The sequence below is a fragment of the Anopheles maculipalpis genome, chromosome 2RL (assembly GCF_943734695.1).
Source record: "Anopheles maculipalpis chromosome 2RL, idAnoMacuDA_375_x, whole genome shotgun sequence".
Classification (NCBI taxonomy): domain Eukaryota; kingdom Metazoa; phylum Arthropoda; class Insecta; order Diptera; family Culicidae; genus Anopheles; species Anopheles maculipalpis.
Window position 1 is genome coordinate 84,791,013 of NC_064871.1, and position 14,969 is coordinate 84,805,981.

Here is a 14,969-nt window from a genome sequence, read left to right on the forward strand (position 1 = left end):
AAACGTGAACAATGATAGCTGACAGCATATGAAGGTAAATGACTTATGTGAAAACGGTCATTGGATAAAAATAACGATGCAATTACTGATGCTTTTAGTAGGACGATTTAAAAGTAATTTAGTGTCGCCTTTCCCGGAAACCAATCTAGACATAATGAGTGACTTAAATTTTGAATGGCTTGTTATGTAAAAAATCTGATTCTTTTGAAACAATTTAACAATTTTAATTTTCCTTGCTCTCTTTTAAGCCTGCAATATAGTAGTTGGGTTGGATGCTTCATCTTCACATGTATCCAGCAAGCAAGAGAATGAAAAAAATCAATTCTCGGACAGGTGCTAAACCGATGGAAACGTTGTAATTGACGTTAATAACCGAGGATACCGACGATACGGTGATACAGAGCTACCGACAAACATCCTGGAAGCTGCCAATCATAATAGAGCAGATCATTCGCTCCCGGTGGTCATTTTGAACGATGAGATTCATCAATCATCGGTGAGTAGACAACCAAACGCAAAAAAATATTCGGATAGACTCTCCCAACTGTAAGGACACTATTAGACATGTTTTCGCTTTTTTTTAAGCCAACTAATGGAATCCTCGGGACATACTGAAGTTCGTGTACTAGGCGATGACATTCCGAGTGGCTAATAGGGGCCCATTATTTGTTGAAAAAGTCCTGCTAAAGAAGAATGCTGAAATATCCAATCTATCGGCCGTAGTTTTTTTTTGCGGAAAATTCTTGCCACGTACTGGATCGAGGATAAGTTCTGGGAAGATGCACACTAAAGCGCTACACTACCGGAACAATCTACTGAGGACATCTTGTACGGGTTTGACTTACCGGTGTCGTTATCCTTTGCCTGCACCTTCAGAATGGCCGTACCGAATGGTGCCCGTTCGGACACGGTGATGTTGTAGCTATCCTGCTCGATTTCCGGCGGACAGTCGTTCACGTCCTGCACCAGCACTGACACCGGTACCTCGGCCGACACGCCCGATACGCTGTCGGTGGCTCTAATTAAAAGTTCATAACTCTGGCGCCGCTCGTAGTCCAGCTCGTCCACCACGTAGATCGCACCTGAAGGAATGGCCGGTACATTGTGGACCGTAGTGTGGTTTGAGGTACGATTTTATTACATCCGGGAGAATGTTGTTGGTTGGCGTAGTTCGTAAGGAAGATATCATCGTGATCATCATCATCATCATCATCACCATTGCCGCATCGTGGATGCCGTTGTAGAATACGGTTCACCAGAACGCCGTGGTACGCCGAGAGCAAAGAAGATGAAACGAAACAGGCAAAAGAAACACATTAAATATTAAGATTAAAATTTTTGCCACAGTACGGTGCTTTTTTATAGGATGATTATTTGCTGCTCGGTCTCTTAGCAGACCATTTTGGCAAGGCGAAGGAAGGTGCAATACGTTTTCATGCCACTTTGCAAGACCACAACACATAAAAGAACCATTTCGCGCGACATGCTGGAGCATCGGGGAGGGCTAACGGGTGGTGCGAGTGAGGAGGGAATGTGTGACTTTTCCTTGGTGGTTTCATGCGAGAGAAAGTTGGTGCAATGTGGTGAAAAAAAGAGAAACACGTAACAAGCAGGTGGTTAAGGATGGGACGAGCATAAACGCAGCGAAACCTCTTTCGCTCGCAAGCCTGTTGAAAAATGCAAATATCTCTTTTTGAATTTTTGATCATCGTGAAAGAATAAATTGTATTTCGACAATAAATATCGCACACACACACACACACACAAACACACACACACACACACATTCCGGTAAAACCGCATGCAGCGAGGGAAATGAAAAGTAAGATAAGTAGCAAGTATGTGGAAATTAACATTGGCCCATAAAGTGTTGAGAGCAGGATGCATTACCATTGGCGCTGGGGCACACTTTGGAATTGAGCGATAAAAGTGAATTTTTAAATTGAAAACAGCAAGCAGTGGGCGTGAGGTGAGCTGGTAAATTGCAATGATGGTCACAGTTTTCGAAAAACAGGTGAATAAAAATGCATAAGCGCAGCGCCTAGATGTATGTAATAGTGAACAATTCTTTATTTTTGAAAATAATTTATAACTGTTTTGATGTTTAAAATTATGTGCGAATCATGGAGGAAAATTGATACAGTTTATCTAAAGAATCTTTAAATAAAGTCTAAAAATTTTATGAATTAAGTGCATGCTAAGTGCCGGTTTTTGCTAAGCCATACGAGTTTTCAAATTAAAATTCATTACGCTTGAATATTATGTTAATGTGTTATTGATTTTCTGTTAACAAAACGGCCTGGCCGCTCTTATGTTAGAATAAAAACAGTTTTTCTGTTACACAAACTAGATTATATGATTACGACGATTGACCTTCAAAAGAGCAATCGTTGGTAAAGACAGTTAATGATTTAAATTGCGGCGAAACACTACATTCGTCATGCTGAAATCTGCATAATCAAAGCCAAAAAAGGATGGCAACAGGAATCCTGTTTGTTAATTGTTTTCCGTGTCCGAACACGCAACTTTTTGCCCACCGGATTGCGGCGACACGATTGAACCGCATCACACACAAACCGAAACAGTCGCCCCAATGCTTCCTGTACGGATTTTCTCTTCCTGCTTCCCATTTTTACCATCATCAACCTAAGCCCCTTGCTAAACCCGGCCAGAGCAATCGCTGACCCAAGCCCAAACGTCTACTCTATTTCGGCGTAGTTTCACCAAACATGCACACGAACGCTGCCACCCGAAGGTGTTTATGTATTATCATTATAGCAAACGCATAGTTTGCGGTTTTAGGCACGGGTTTTTCGGTAGTTTTCCGCAAAACCGCTTCGAAAATAATGGATTGCACTATGCTTTTAGGCGGGCAGGCGTTTTTCCACCCAATGCGTACGTGATTTTCTCCTCTAACGTGGAAAGTGTGTGTTTAGAACAATAGAATGGGGATTTTTTTGTTGGGCTGGGTGGAAAGAAAGGGATTCGGTTGGCATTGGTTGCTAAATTTCCAACGCAAAACCTAATGCAACACGCCTGTTGCACTCGTATTCGCCATTAAGCAAACATGAAGTATCCAATTTTAGAAACAGTTTGCACATTTTTAACATTAACAAACTTATACAACTCGCCTGACTTCATCTATTCGTGGCTGTGATTACACAAACCAAAATCGACCTACAGCTGGACGGTTTTTGTGTACGAAAATATCCCGAAATTGAAATTTTGGTTTTGTTTGAACACCGGAACACCGGCTTTTTGGCGATAGAAGCGTGGATCTGGGAAGCCATTTAAAGCAACTGCTTCCGGAAATAAATTAGAAACAGCCGATAATTCGTCCGCACGTAATCCAAATGGGGCGTCCGGGCAGTGATTGCAATTTAGTGATCCTTGAATCAGTTTGCACTAGTTTTGTTTGACAATTTCGGATAGTTTCCGAGTGTATGTTTAGCTGGTGCCTCTGGTACCAATAATGTTTATGAAAGTTATTTTAATGAGTGGACACGCTATGGGACACTTTGCATCGGTTGGAGGAAATTAAACTTTTCTGCTGTGTGCTTGTCAGAGTTAGAGGAATAGAGGAACAAAGGATTTCTCATCGCTCTTATCAATCATTCGAACGTCAGATATTTTGTATCAGAATATTGATACGAGTTGCTTACGAGCATCATTTTCCTTTCGATTTTAGTAGCGTTACCTTCATGTCACGATCACAAAATTTTGCAATTTTAAGTAGTACAGGCTTTCAGGACATCAATGCTGGAGTGAGAATTAAAACAGGGGTTTTTCTGAACATTCCCTCACAACGCGTAATCAAGGGGGTTTAAGCCTGGGCTGCTCTTCAGTCTCATCGATCCAAGGTAGGATCCTTTTTCTACAAATTCTTAAACTGATATCGGTATTCATCTTCAAACCAGGTTTGATTAAGGCATTTTTAATCCATTAGAAGTAACTGCTCCGAAAACCATAACTCCGGCAGGTAACTTGTGAACTTTAACTTTATCTTCTCGGAATGATCTTAAATCGATCGATGGTGAAATTTTTGCTCACCAGAGAACATGACGATCGAATACTTTTTCTTGAACAATATTCAACAAAAACTTTGATCGTTCTAACCGTAAAACTTGGATCCATGATTAAGGGGCGTTTTACAGCAGATGTCTACTTCCATGGTTTTCTGGGACGTTGACCATCGAAGAAAATACGTTTCATGCGCTATACTGTGGCCATATGCCACCTCACAGCCTCTGCAATTTGTTTGACAGATTTTCCTTCACTTCCTTCACAAAAACCGTTCATTACTTGGTCATTAAAAATCACTGATTGGGCTACAATTTTAATGGTTAGAACTGTAGTGGTTATACACATAACAGACAGAAGGGAAAATATCGCTTCTATGCACCCAAAAACCAATTTTAAATATTTTCTCTTTTTTATGGACTTTACATCGGTTGTATAAGCTTGTACATTGACATCGAGCCATAATTTTTACATAAATAGTCTGCCTTATTTAATAGACTGAGAGCTCAAAACAGATTTTTGGAAAATAAGTAATTTTCACTACCGATCGAAGGATAATCTCGCTTTGCTCTTGATTCAATCCTGATAATCAAGAGCGAGATAAAGGTAATAAAACGACCTAAAATTGTAATTAAAATTGTTCGTTTATTTAATATTTTACGACCATTTTTCATACTCTCTGTGAAAGACCACGTGTGGAAAACAGCACACAAAATACGACCGAAAAATTCCAGTTGATTCCAATCGGCCGACCCATTTTAGGTGATCAATCCGATCGTACTGCACATCAAACGAACAGCCAAGCGTACGTACAGCTTTATGCAAACATACACAAACATCGCACCAAATAACCTACAACTTCTTTCTTATCAGTGTGTGCGAGTTTCGGTTGCTTTCTTTTGTTCGAATATTGGAATATATTTTCCTCAGTTTAAATAGAGGCCCTTTTCCCGGCCTTTTTTTTTAAAGGTAATGCCCCACCGTGTTACACCGGATTCGTGCATATCAGCCTTTTTACACAATGCTTCAATCAAAGGAAATCATTCGTCTGTTTTACCACCATGGCAAAGGGTGTGTAGAAGGGGGAAGCAAACACCGGGCAAGAGGTAAAACGCATCGATTTTCTACGCACCGCACGGCTGGCAGAACGTGGGGCTGCGTTTGAATGTCGATTAAATCTCTGGATGGAGATTTTTCTGTTTGTTCTTTTATTATTCGCGTCCGTTTCATGGTTTTTGCCCGATTTGCCCCCCACCGGTTCAAATGATTCCAATTTTAAGGGCTTTTTGAAAGGTTCTGCGTTACGTATTCTGGTTTTCTTTTTTCCTGTGTGCCTTTCACCGATTTCTACACTGGAACACGCGTTTTTCCAATACTGATCGCCATCATTTTCACACCGAAAACACTTTCGTGATGGGGCATCAGGAAAAAAAACCCCTCGAAAATCAGCAAATTCAAACGGAAAGAAAGAAAACGCATAAATACATATTTGCGCAATGGGTGAATGCTGATAACAGAGCGGCTTGATTTTACTACCGTCGATCGTTGTTATAGCACGAGCTTTTGTTCGTTTTACTATAACGAACTCCAATACCGAATACCGAACTAAGCAAAGAAATAAATATTATAAACAAAGAGCCTTTTTTTTTGGGCTAAATCTGCTTCTTTACTGTTCCATTGTTGTACATTCAAAACATTTAAGTACACTTTGAAAAGCTTACTTTCAATCGAACACATTCCTATTGCGAACGTGTGAGCTTTCGTGCGATATGTTTCAGTTAGCAGGGGCAATGGAAATGCTTTCCCCCGCCAAATCTCAACTGTGTGTGCCACACTAAACCACGGTTTGTCAGCACGCGATAATACCTTTGGAGGAGCGAAAAAAACAAAATATTTGCAAGCACAATGCCGCATTCGGCGAACTAACGGTCCCCATCAAACTGGACAGGAAAAGTTAATTCCGGTGCAATCCCGAGGATCATAAAATCGCACAATGGTGAGCTTGCAGAAAAAAAAACCCCTAACACTGAAAAAAGGGTGGAAAAAGGACTTCCTTTTCGATAGTGGTGTTTGGTGGTAGGTGCATAGAGTTCCGTGTATTGGACGCCTGAATAGGGTGAGAATTATTTTTCATCGATGATTTAATATTGCCGCGCCGGATAGTGGTTTCAGCGGGCTGAGTTTAACAGTGTGCGATTTTATAAAAATTTTTGAATCGTGGAACAATCGGGGTTACTAACGTGAACAACAACCTCCGGTGGACACAATACATCCTATTAGTTTGGCCATAGTGCACTATCGGATTCGCGCTACAATAGCTCCACGCATTGGGAACTGTTGGGCTGGTTTGGTTTTTTGAAGTTTATCAGGTTTACAAGTAAGTTGTTGAGTTGCTGATTTTATTTTGCATTACAGTTGAGAAGTATTTCCAACAATTTTACGATATTTTATATATAAAATATAAAATTATGACGGCCCAGTTGTAGGGCGACAACGGCACCGTTTCTCACACCGGTGGGCTGAACTACCAATCCCATCCGGACCGGCTAAGGGGTGTCAGCAAGTGTAGTAAGCCATTCGACGGCCAGTGTGACTTAGATAATTGTTCAGCCCAGAAGAATAAAATTTAAATGAGATAGTATACAATTGTATGTTGTGAGGTCATGCTGATTCACTCGCCATTTTCGAACAGCAGGTGCTAAGAACTTTGGCGGTGTGTTCGAGCATGGAATGTGGAGGAGAAGGATAAACCACGAGCTAGCTAAGCTATACGGAGAACCGGACAACCTGACGGTAGCAAAGACCGACAGGATACGATGGCTGGGGCACGTGATGAGGATGCCGGACTCTTAAACCACCAAGAAGGTGCTCGTCAGCGACCCGTTCGACACGAGGCGTAAAGGAGTGCAGCGACCCCGTTGGCTGGAGGACTGCAGGCCTAGACCTAGACCTAGGCCTAGAATTATAATGAATTTGTAACCATTTTTAATTACAGTTTGTGAGCCCTCAAAACTAATCAAAAATTCTTCGGGCACCTTATATCTCCAAAATTGTTGAACAGTCAATAAAATAGCAACTCTCTACTAAAAATCTTTTCCGATCTCGTATCGAATCGTAAACCACCGAAAGCTACCGACGTTCGAAAATAAATGCGATGACGACGGGGTTGCACGAAAAACTAGCACACCATGGTGCCTGCCTGCACGTGTGGATAACTCGCCAACTCCATTGCTCATATCCGACCCTTGGTTGCGATAGAAGCTTTGGCGTGAGGCTGGACCAGCCTTAGTTTGAATATTTCAACACCTTTACCCGAGTTTGTTAGGCAAATTTCGTTTTGCTTTGTTTGTTCGTTTGAAACACGGTGTGCGTGACTACGACACAAGCAAAAGGACACGAATCCTACGGCACAAATATGCTCTATGCTCTCGTTAGAACCAATAACATGGTTGAACCGATGAGCAAAAAGAAAACCATTTGAAAGATAAAGTTGTGCAGTACAGCAAGGGTGAACAAGCCATAGTGAAATAATATTGCATCGTTCCGGGAAAAGTCCATCAGTAGAGAGACGCAAACTCACACATAGATTTTGAAAAGACATGAAATGGGTTGGATTTTTTTTTTATAAATCCAAAACATCATCCAAAAGGCAATAGTGCGTGACACACTGTAACGATGAATTGAGTTTAAAATAAAGTCAAAGCTATACTTTCCTGAGCTCAAAAACTCGTTTCCGCGAGCGCATTGTATAGAAGGTGAGAAGCATGACGCGAGGTCCAAAATAATTTATGCAATTTTCCATCAAAAATGGATAATGGAAATGAATTTTGATTTAAAGTTCTTGTTTTTGTGCCTCTACATTTTTGACACGCTGCTAAGAATCGGTTTGATAAACTTTCAACTAACAGGTCTCGTTGGGGACGATGTTTTAGGTTGTGCTGGTGTGACATGGAAATAATGAATGCGTAAACACAGAAACGAAAGAGAAATGAAGTTTGAGGCGTACGAGTTAAATTGAAGTTATTGTACGTGATACATGTTGAAGGGTATATCGGTTTGTTTTTATGGGAAAGATAAATTTTGAACAAGTTGTACTGAGAAATTGTGCATGAGTGAGGAAAACATACCATACTCTCTATAAAAATATTGTTCGTAGAACAAAATTCTATATGCCTAGCAAATGATTGAATGAGTTAAAAAATAAATTGGTGAATTAATTTCAATGTATTATTGAACTAGTGTTGTGCTGAAAATAGTTGGTTAAATGGAAAATAAACAATTATAACAATTGAAGCTAGTTTTCATACCACACAGAATGTTTATGACCCCTAACTGTATGCAATGTGCCTCAAATTAATGTATTTTGTTGACGAGTGGCTTAAAAACGATTAGAAAAAGGCCAGTAAAAAAAAACGAGCAACCGACAATATGTGCACACTTGAACATTGTGTATCAAATGAAATGGAGCGCTAAAAAAAGATAAAAAAATATGTGCTAAAACGGCAAGCAGCAATTTCACGTAGAGAATTTTTTTCGTTGTGCGAAAATAGTAATGCAACAGTTACAACGAATCTGTGCAGCAAGTGAACACTTTGATAAGCATATTAGTGCACTGTGAGCATTATACTGAAGCAGGAGTGAGGCTAGGGAAACAAAAACACACATGTGAATAATACACGACACAAAACTATGCAGCTAGGACACAACACATCGAAAGGTTTTAAAACATAACACAAAGACACAACACGACACAAGCAGTACAGTGGGATTTGATGCTTAAAGTGTTCATTTTTTGTTGCTGTTTGCCCTGCTTAACATTTTGTTTGCTTGAACGATACTCACATGGTCCGTTGGTACTGTCCGGAGCTTGTGTGCGGACACGATGGAGAAGGAAGGCAAGAGCGTGAGAAAAATATAGAAAAACGGAATAATCATTTGGCATCGGATGGGATGAAAAACATGTTGTTGATGGGTGTGTCCGCATTCGCAGCCACTGTCCTTCTGCGATGCGCTTGTAATGCTATAAATACGGATCAAATACCCGCGCGGACCCGACCGTACACCCGAAGCGTGGAAAGAATTTGCATGTGCACTATTTGGTGAGGTGTGTTTGCAAGCACGGAACATGAATATAATATTAAATTTTTATCAGCAACAATTGAAAGCAGTGTGGCCTATGAGCAAAAAAAAAAACCGACCGAGCACCATTACACCTGTACCGATTGATATGCGGAAACGGATGAGGCCGTGAAACATCCGGAAACATTCCAACACAAAAACGCTGAAATTACGACCATTGTTGGACATTTCTTTCTCCCTCTCGCTTCGCTAGGGAACATCACTTTATTATGATACGGGCTATATTTATATGCAAAGCATTATGTGTGAATGATGTATCAATTTCCCCGCTAGAGGACGGAATGAAAATAAAGCTACGAAAATCCAATTACAGCATGTAATGCAAAACTTTTCCATTGCCAATACCTTTTCGGACAGTATTTTACCGTCCATATTCGCCCAATTTGATACGGCAACATGAAACGAGCACTTAGTGTGAATACTTTAAACTCTGCCGCATGTACGCCTAAATGTATGCAATAAGTGCTCGTTTTAATCTAGTTTATACGGTCGCAGAAATCGCAACCGGGGCCCTAGAGAAGGTATGTAAACATAATTAATCTTGCCCGGAAGCATTCTGCTTTGCCGACCGTAAGATTAGCGCGTACGTTTATGTTTTGCTTACTGAGAAATGCAGCTTTGATGATGATGCTGTTGTTACTGCTGCTGCTGCTGCTGCTGCTAGTAATCGTTAATAGTGATGGTGTTGATGTTATTGTTTCCAAGTTAAACAAACCAATCTCGACCAAATCCTATACCGTGGATTTTAATTATGGCACATTCCGATGGCGAATAGCTCGTGCCACCTTGTGAAAGAAATGTGCATTCGCTGGGAAATTGTTTGCCCATACCGTTAGTCAAATGTGGCCGAGCAATGGTTGCCCTGTCTGTGCCGAGCCAACGTACGGTGCTAATTGTAGATGGAATGCGTCTTTGAAGTGTTTACACGGTTATAGCGTATTAGAAAAAGAAACTAGAATATCCATGCCATAATTACACCCTGGAACGGGATACAATTCATTCTGGTTGGAATTCATTAGCCGAAGGTAGATGCTTCGCATGGAGGAATAGAGCATTTTGTACCGAATTGTATTAAAGTTGTGCTAATCAACAAGGTTGCTCGTAACATTTTTCAATTAGAGGAGAAAGTTTGGTAATAAGGAAGAAATTTTAAGACAATTTCAGTTAAGGAGGAAATTAATGCGTATGTCACCAGTGGCAAGTAAAATGTTGCATTATCAATAAAAAAGTTGACATCAAAACCGCCAAAAGTTATGCAATCAGTTGGTCAAAATGATCCTTATTACTTAAGCATTTTTCAAGATCCCGCCCATATATATGAAATTTATTTTCCAATTTGGCACTGTTCACCTTACTTTGATGATTGCAGTAACGGGAGTAATAAATGAACGGTTCAACAGTTTAATATAAACCACATTGCATGGTTTCAACGACAGTTTTCCCACGCGTGACCATAAATTTCCCATCACTATCGATGCGGTTTACTGATCTGTCACATAAATTGATTTTGATAAGAGTATCTTATCGACGGAAAGAATTTTTTCCGCCTTTTTACTCCACAAAAAAATCTTTCAAACTGTCTACAGACCGGAACAAACGATACGATATTGTTTGTCAGTTGTTGCGAAAGCTTTCCATCCTTCCTGTGCGTCTAGCCTCAACATCGAATTTTTCTATCGTTTGGTCACTAGGCTGACCAATGTGGATGTTTTTGTGTGTGTGTGTGCGCGTATTTTTGCTCAAGAGTTCTTTTATCTTCTACATTTCCGGAGTGATATTCTTGGCCCTCGTATCCTTGCGAAAGATTTGCACAAACAGAACCAACAACGATTTAAAGGCAAAAGAGCGGAAAGTCACGGTTTTGTGGGATGGAAGGTTTTCTATGTTTTGATTGCTGTTTTGATTCGGTTCCGTAAGGCTGAGCGAAACAACTTAACCGGAAAATAAGACATTGTTACGGAATCACGAACGAAGGCAACTAGCGCGATGGTGCGTAGGTCTGCACAAAGTCATGTTCCTGCTGGCTCCTTTATAAGTCGCTAGTTGCTAGATGCTGTTCAAAGATAGCTGGAGCAGAACATAATCACTCAAAATAAGCAAGCAAGAGAAGTGAAGAAAAGCTAGGGAACCAAATTTAATTCCTCCCGAAGGAAGAATTTTTATTACACAATGCCATGAAAGAATGTGCTTCGAGAAGCTATTTATTTTTGCACTATTTGAATTGAATGCAAAGTCGTGTGTTTCGCACATTCAAGCTTTTAATAGTTTTAAAATAGATATTGATACACAAACAACGCATTCATTTGATTACCTAAAATTGACGATGAAAACTGGACCAGTTCGTTTGTTTCTTTCTTTGCAAAGTGAATTCTGGATAAGGTTCACTGCAAGATGCCTTTCTCGGAGCAATATAATTTGATTCCAATAGCTTCAATTAGGTCCAATAGAACACACAAACGCTTCCACACCGAAAGTGGCAAAGATGTTGCAAGAAAAGAAAGGTCAAATCCTTGGCATTTCGTTTCAATAGTTCGAACAGCAATCGAACGCTGACTGCTTTAGCAACAGAGTGAGTCGAACGTTTTCAACCTAGCGCACATGTAAAGGTCAAACTGAAGTCGTGATTGGTTCGCACGATGTGCATCACACGCACACATCCGATCCGTGTTTGGAAATGCATTTTCAATTGCTGTAATGAACTTTTACCTCCTGAAAGAAGCGTCTCAATTATGGACGTTTGGAAGAAGCTTTCAAAATCGAAACCAATTTAATCACAATTCGTTTCGATGAAAAAGCTGATAAACTAAAGCTCTTTAAAATTGACCTTTGGATGGGAAATGTAGGGAACTGTGCTGATTGAAATTTTAATAAATAATTGACTTTGGTGGGCAACAATCCTGCGGAGGAAATTTTGATATATAGGGTGCAGTGATTCAAAGCACCCAAATGTATGCAAGTAGCATTTTTATTGTTTTTGTTAACAATCGATTGTTGTCACAAGTTCCTTTATGAAGGAAAAATTTAAGGGCAAATTAAATGATTCACAATGTAGAAGTAATACTTCCGCATTAGTTCACTTTGGGTAAAATAAACTATATTTTTATTGTATTTACTAGCCATTGAGCTAGCTTCGTATCATAAATCCAAACTAAATCCAAAGTGATGAAAATAAATAACGATACTCCTCTAACATCCCAGCAATACGACCCAATTATATCAGGCCTGTATGATTTCAAAGCTGCGTGATAACTGCTCACAAATATTTTATTCCTGCAAGCAAACTACAGTCAGACATCAAAACAAAATATTTAATTGCTTGTTGCCTGTTACCAACAACCACACCCATTTGCAGTACTTGTATTCAGTGAGCTAAAACACAGACTACCAGGTTCAATACGTTGCGGTAGCTGTCTCCATGAAGTCGCTACGGCAAGTAAAACAAAACGACCGAATAGCGCGCGATACCTTAATCTCATAATGACCGGAAGTTAGTGCTGGAATTGGAAACGCAGTAAAACTCGGCTCTGTCCCACTTTCGTACTGGGCGTCGGACTGGTTGAAAAAGGTTTTATATTGCCTACATTTAGGCGTCGTTAGTACACTGGTGCCAATTAGTGAAAATATTGGTCGCGTGTCGTTCGTTTTGTAGACGTCAATGATGAAGTAAGAGTTCTGCACCATAAGGGATTGATAAAAATGCACCATTTTGCTAGCAATTGTAGGAAAATTATTAGCTATTTTGTTCCTTACTTCCGTTACAGCATACAAAAGTGAATTTGATTTGATTGCTTCACTTTGTAAAGCGTAGAAAACTATGGTGACGATAAGGAAAAAAAAAAACGTACGGACGAAGTTGTGAAATATTTGTCCCGAAAAAAATCCGGCCCCTCTTTGAAAAGTAAGTGAAAAATATAAAAGTGAGGTGATTTTTTTTTTTTGGAAAATAAAACAAAAAAATCTCCAATGAGAGAAAATGCCATTCCACCGAAACTTCAATCGCTGCGAAACATTTATCGTGCGCTATCTAGGTGTTACTGGTTCATTTCGTAAAGGACGTAAGGATCGTAGAAGTAGCAGCAGTAGTAGCAGCAGCAGCAGCAGGAGTAGTAGCAACAGCATTCCGACAGCTTCAAACTTGTGAGGAATTTAGCTCGGTACGGAACATCAGGAGCACGGTGTAGAATTTGGGGCGCACAAGGCGAACATCAGACGACGAAGGCAGACAGCACGCGATAGGGACAAAAATGTAACTACTGTTCGATGAAGCGAGTTTATTAAATTCTACCTCCCGAAAGCTTAACAACAGAGACCAACAAAACGATACTTGACGAGTTGGTGCTCAGAAGCAAAACAAAACCAAAAATTGAGGCAAAAGAAGTACAAAAAACTCTCTCTCTACCAAAAGACGCCGCCGTACAAAGAACGCCGTCCCACCAGCAATTAGAGTGTTTCATTTTGTCTATTGCTTTTAATCGACGTTAGAAGGTTTGTTTTTGCTGATACACCGAAAGGATGAAAACAAACCTTAGAACAAAGATGGTCTTTGAGAGAGAAAGACGAAAAGAAAAATCCTCTTCGAACAAAAGCGCCTTTCGGTTAGGTATCAGGCATGTCGAAGCTCGTTTTAAAAACAGTGAAAAAATTTGAACATAGCTTAAAAGGAAAACTTGGACGAGGAAACACACACACACCAAAACATTGGAGCTGGACGGGATGTGGTATGTCAAGGAAATTAATTCTCTGGAACAGTTCTGGTACCACCGTTGCATGGTGCATTGGTTTCCGTCCACCGGAAACCGGATTCGAATGAGCCATTGGACACGAGAAGAGTTCTTTTTTGACTGTGTGTTTTTTTTGCCTAATTTTTCGATCACTTTCAGCATCGGTGAACCTAACAGAGAGCGCGCCCGCTGAGGAATGCTGAAACGTTTCCTTTCGCCCCACAGCATCCGGGGAACCGAAGGATCCAAATTTTGCACGACACGACCAAAAAAAAAAAAAACCTTCGCTGGTTCAATACTAATTTATCGGATGACAACTTGGGGAAGGGAGTGCGAGCGCACTTTGTACACTTCCACCAACTCCAACAATCTTGGGTGCGACAAAGCTGAAAAACTAGGGGCTCGGTACCATACCGCAGTATGCATCGTGACTTACCTGTGTTGAAATCTACGGCAAACTCCTCCATCTCGTTGCCCTTCACGATGCTGTAGATCAGCTTCCTGCCAAGTGGACTCTCCGCCTGGATCGCAACCGACAGTGGCGAGTGTAGTTCAATGTTTTCCGCAACCGTGTCCGAGTAGAACTGCTTGCTGAACACCGGCATCGATTTATCTATCACCTGTGTATGTTGGAGAGTAGCAGAAAAAGGCGAGATATGGCATCAATAGGTGGTATGTGACTGGAGGGAAAAAACCCTGGGGATTCAATCGAACTCCGGCACTCCGGAGCATGTTTAAGTTGAATTCAATGATCGGTACCGTAAGCTGGGTCAGTTGGTCACACGGCAAAAAAAAAAAAAACGCAGGTGCGCGTCAGTTGTTCCAAGTAGAAAAGGAGAATTTAGGTGAAGGCTCTCCAGATGGAGCTCAGGTTTTTTTTTATTGCTGCGCTGGACATATGCAAATGATATGCAAATTCATGGACCGGTAATAATTTAAAGCAGAAGATAATGCTAAATTGAATGCTTTTGAAAATTGCCATTGGGCATCCTGACACAAAAGGACATTAAAGTCCTTTTCGTAATAAAAAAAGGCGTGCTTAAAGTGTCTTTTCTAGAAGATAAACTTGCACGAACAATAAACACCTTT

The 14,969-nt window shown here is 40.5% G+C and overlaps 2 protein-coding genes across 2 annotated transcripts in view; one reads left to right on the forward strand and one right to left on the reverse strand.

Annotated features, from left to right (window-relative positions):
- The window catches only part of LOC126568604 (elongin-C), a 589,072-nt gene that overhangs the window by 223,166 nt on the left and 350,937 nt on the right, over nt 1-14,969 (forward strand). The window lies entirely within an intron of this gene.
- Nucleotides 1-14,969, reverse strand: part of LOC126567713 (fat-like cadherin-related tumor suppressor homolog) — a 126,182-nt gene that overhangs the window by 11,346 nt on the left and 99,867 nt on the right. Inside the window, 2 exon segments of the mRNA XM_050223972.1 lie at nt 846-1,082; nt 14,317-14,500. Of these exon segments, the coding sequence (XP_050079929.1) occupies nt 846-1,082; nt 14,317-14,500 (421 nt within the window).